Here is a 4,095-nt window from a genome sequence, read left to right on the forward strand (position 1 = left end):
CCGAGTTACGGAGCCGAGTCATTAATAGGTTTTAATAATATCTTCTAACACTGTGCGTGTATCATCAGATCACTGCAGTGAACGGGACCGTGCCACAGAGCACCCAGTGCACAGAGCGCACTGGAGATTACTTATAAGAAATGAAGAAACTTTCCAAATAATATCCCAGAGGAGGTGAGGATCCACTGATGTGAGGGAATCGGTCCGATGCTCTAAATAAATAAATACTGCGAGACAGTGGAGCGGGGTTCTGCTCGATGTGTGCATGTGAATGGAAGGACGAGGAGGAAGCGAGGGTTCAGCGATCTCTGATCTCACACAGTGTGTTATCCACAGCAGCAGCGGCAGAGTATCGGTGTATTTTCTTTATTAGTGACATCACTGCTGTCCTATAAAATCACTCTCCACCTCCACCTCACTAACAAACACCTCGATGTCAGTGTCAGAAAGTTTCACTTCCTCTTCACGTCGCTTGATGCGGTGACTCCGTTTTTGGAGGAAGATCCACGTATGAGCGTTTCCAGGCTGACTGTGATTTATAAAGCGAACATTGCGTTCAGGTGTATATGCGCACGGTTTTATAAGTCGGAATTATCTTTTGCGTACTCCATTTCCGGCTTTTGTACGTACGAACACTTTTAGTATGAATCCTACGCACTCTTTTATAAATGAGACCCCTGGGGTGTATATGCGTTTTGTCTCCTTTTGTGTAAAAAGTCCTCAAGACTGCTTCGTCTCATCCTGAAAAACAGACACTTAACGTGTGAATAATTATGATATTGGCACATTTTCAAATTACCATGAATTTCTACATCACTGTACTGTTTATATTAATAACAATAGACCCTATTTGTGAGATGCTTGATTTCAAACGAATGCTATGACACATGGATGACTAAAATCCCTGTATGTCATAGCAAAGCTTTCCCTGAACTGGAGAATCTGGGTTTTATTTAAATACTAAAACTGGTTTACAACGTGGATTGATTCAGTCACTGCAGTTGTGCAGTTAAGATGATCCCAGGTATTCTAATCTATTCCTATTCCATCCCATGTATTGATAATAGTAATATATTACGCATGTGTCAGCACAAAAAGTAAAACTTGCGGTTCTGTCTCGCTCCAGCTGCCATCTTGAGAAATCTCCCCATGATGCTTCAACTTCAAGTGCTCGTGCATCACGGTTGTGCTGCTGTGATCATTTTGGATTTGCAGAGTTTACAGAGAAACATGTTGTTTGGTCTCCGTCTTAAAAAACTCCCACACTTTACATGATAGTGGGCTTTTTGTTTTTTTGCTTCAGTTTGTTCTTTGGGTGAATTCAAGCTTTGACTCGACGCAGCCATCTTCCTTCCTCCTTATGACGTCATCCCTACAAGACGACATACATGTGTGTCTTTGTGTTTCAGTGTGTCCTGCAGACATACAGCAGCTGATGGTGAATAAAGAAGAGGTTCCCCCTGAGCAGCAGCAGTGGAGCCCCCTTGTGGACCAGGAGGACCCAGAGCCCCCCCACATTAAAGAGGAACAGGAGGAACCATGGTCCAATCAGGAGGGGGAGCAGCTTCAACAACTTGAGCAGGCTGATATCAAGTTCACATTGACTGTTGTCACTGTGAAGAGTGAAGAAGATGAAGAGAAACCTCAGTTGTCACAGCTTCATCAGAGTCAGACTGAGGAGAACAGAGCGGATTGTGGAGAACAAGAACCAGCCAGGATCTCAGGTCCTGATGGACATTTACAACAAGGTACTGAGGACAAGACTGTAGACAGTGAAGATGATTGGATGCAGACCAGGGAACCTCAGTCTGGTTTAAATACAAAAAATAACAAACAGCCTCTAAGTAATATGAAATGTAAAACTGGTAAGAAAGCATTTAGTTGCTCTGAGTGTGGTAAAAGATTTAGACAAAAGGGCAATCTAACTAAACATATGAGTACTCATACAGGAGAGAAAGCATTTAGATGCTCTGAGTGTGGTGAAAGATTTAGACAAAAGGGCAATTTAACTGTACATATGAGGATTCATACAGGAGAGAAAGCATTTAGATGCTCTGAGTGTGGTAAAAGATTTAGACAAAAGGACAATTTAACTGTACATATGAGGATTCATACAGGAGAGAAAGCATTTAGTTGCTCTGAGTGTGGTGAAAGATTTAGACAAAAGGGAAGTCTAACTGGACATATGAGGATTCATACAGGAGAGAAAGCATTTAGTTGCTCTGACTGTGGTAAAAGATTTAGATTTAAGGGCAATCTAACTAAACATATGAGTATTCATACAGGAGAGAAAGCATTTAGTTGCTCCGAGTGTGGTCAAACATTTAGAAAAAAGGGCGATCTAACTGAACACATGAGGATTCATACAGGAGAGAAAGCATTTAGTTGCTCTGAGTGTGGTGAAAGATTTAGACAAAAGGGAAGTCTAACTGGACATATGAGGATTCATACAGGAGAGAAAGCATTTAGTTGCTCTGACTGTGGTAAAAGATTTAGATTTAAGGGCAATCTAACTAATCATATGAGTATTCATACAGGAGAGAAAGCATTTAGTTGCTCCGAGTGTGGTCAAACATTTAGAAAAAAGAGCGATCTAACTGAACATATGAGGATTCATACACGAGAGAAAGCATTTAGTTGCTCTGAGTGTGGTAAAAGATTTTTAAAAAATTGCGATCTAATTGGACATATAAGGAGTCATACAGGAGAGAAAGCATTTAGTTGCTGCTAGTGTGGTAAAATATTCAGACTAATGGGTAATCTAACTGCATATGACGATTCATACAGGAGAGAATGACTTTACTTGCTCTGTGTGGTTAAAGATTTAGTTGCAAAGATTTATTAGGATTTGTCAGACACTAGTCATATTATACATCTGAATAGTTCACTGAATTTAATATCCCCCTTAACCTGTTTTTATTAGAGTTAAACAATTTGTCCCTAGAAAATAAAACCATTGAATAACATGAAAGATTTGTGTTGATATTCCCTGTTTCTACTGATTTTATTTATGCGTCATATTTTATATATATATATATACTAATTGTATATAATGTCCTCCATGTCTTTATGGCTAAAATGTGTTCATTGCACAGTATGTATATGTATGTTCTTAACCAGTTCACATGATTAAATATGTTTGTTCAAAATCATTGTTCTTACTGATCAGTAACTGAAGAGACAGTTACAATGCGACCATGGCTGTGTTAGAATAATCAATTTATCTCAGGAAGGTTCAGAGTGAAATTACCTGAGCAATTTCATGTGCCCCCATTGTAAGAGCTGTTAGAAATCTGTATGATAAGGAAAGGAGCTTCAATGAGAGGACAAAACTTTAAAAAGTGCAATAGAGATTACTCAAAAGTTTGGTTCAGACTTGTGAACTCGGGGAGAAGTCATCTATCCTGACTTCACGGAGCAGCAGTTGTCTGACGTCACACAACAATGATCAGAGCAGACGTCTGCTGCTTAAACATGCACCAAAATGAAGATGTAACACTGTTGTCATGAAGCTTTTATAATTAACACATCAGATTTAACAATACATTTTTGCCTTTATTGAAATTGATGTTAATTAATGAATTAAATTAAATTCATAGATAAATAAAATGCCAACAATAACACAGGGAACCTTAACGAGGAAAAAAGAGTAAACCACCAAAGTCAATGCAGGTTTATAAATTAACATTCAGGGTTACAGTGCCAATATAACACTCGCACTGTTGGACTACATGTTTTGTTTATTCAGCTATGAATCACGGTTGATTCATGGTTTGATGACACGCTGACAAAACATGTCTCGTAAGTGATACTGAACATTTCAGTTGAACCGGCCTAAAGAATCCACTGTGATTCAAAGCTGTCAAACAATAAATCATTAAAGATCCACAAGGATGAGTGAATAGAGGCAGAGCACATAAGCCTGAATAATGAGTTTGATACATTTTGACATTATATTCCCTTCAATGAAATATTTGCTTTTAAACATGGATGAATGCCGAGTGCAAAACTAGTTTTCGCATTGGAGAAAAAATAAGATTGTCACCTTGTTTTCATACATTGATCAGAAACACACACTCTTTGATCAAAACATAC

The 4,095-nt window shown here is 38.6% G+C and overlaps 1 protein-coding gene across 1 annotated transcript; it reads left to right on the plus strand.

The window, feature by feature from the left end:
* Window positions 1-1,867: 1,867 nt before the first annotated feature.
* Window positions 1,868-2,731, plus strand: LOC133015707 (gastrula zinc finger protein XlCGF57.1-like; the record flags this gene model as incomplete). The annotated part of the gene is made up of 1 exon (XM_061082973.1): window positions 1,868-2,731. A coding segment is annotated over one exon (864 nt), but the record flags the coding sequence as incomplete, so codon positions are not given.
* Between the last annotated feature and the right edge of the window lie 1,364 nt (window positions 2,732-4,095).

Source organism: Limanda limanda, chromosome 12 (assembly GCF_963576545.1).
Source record: "Limanda limanda chromosome 12, fLimLim1.1, whole genome shotgun sequence".
NCBI lineage: Eukaryota > Metazoa > Chordata > Actinopteri > Pleuronectiformes > Pleuronectidae > Limanda > Limanda limanda.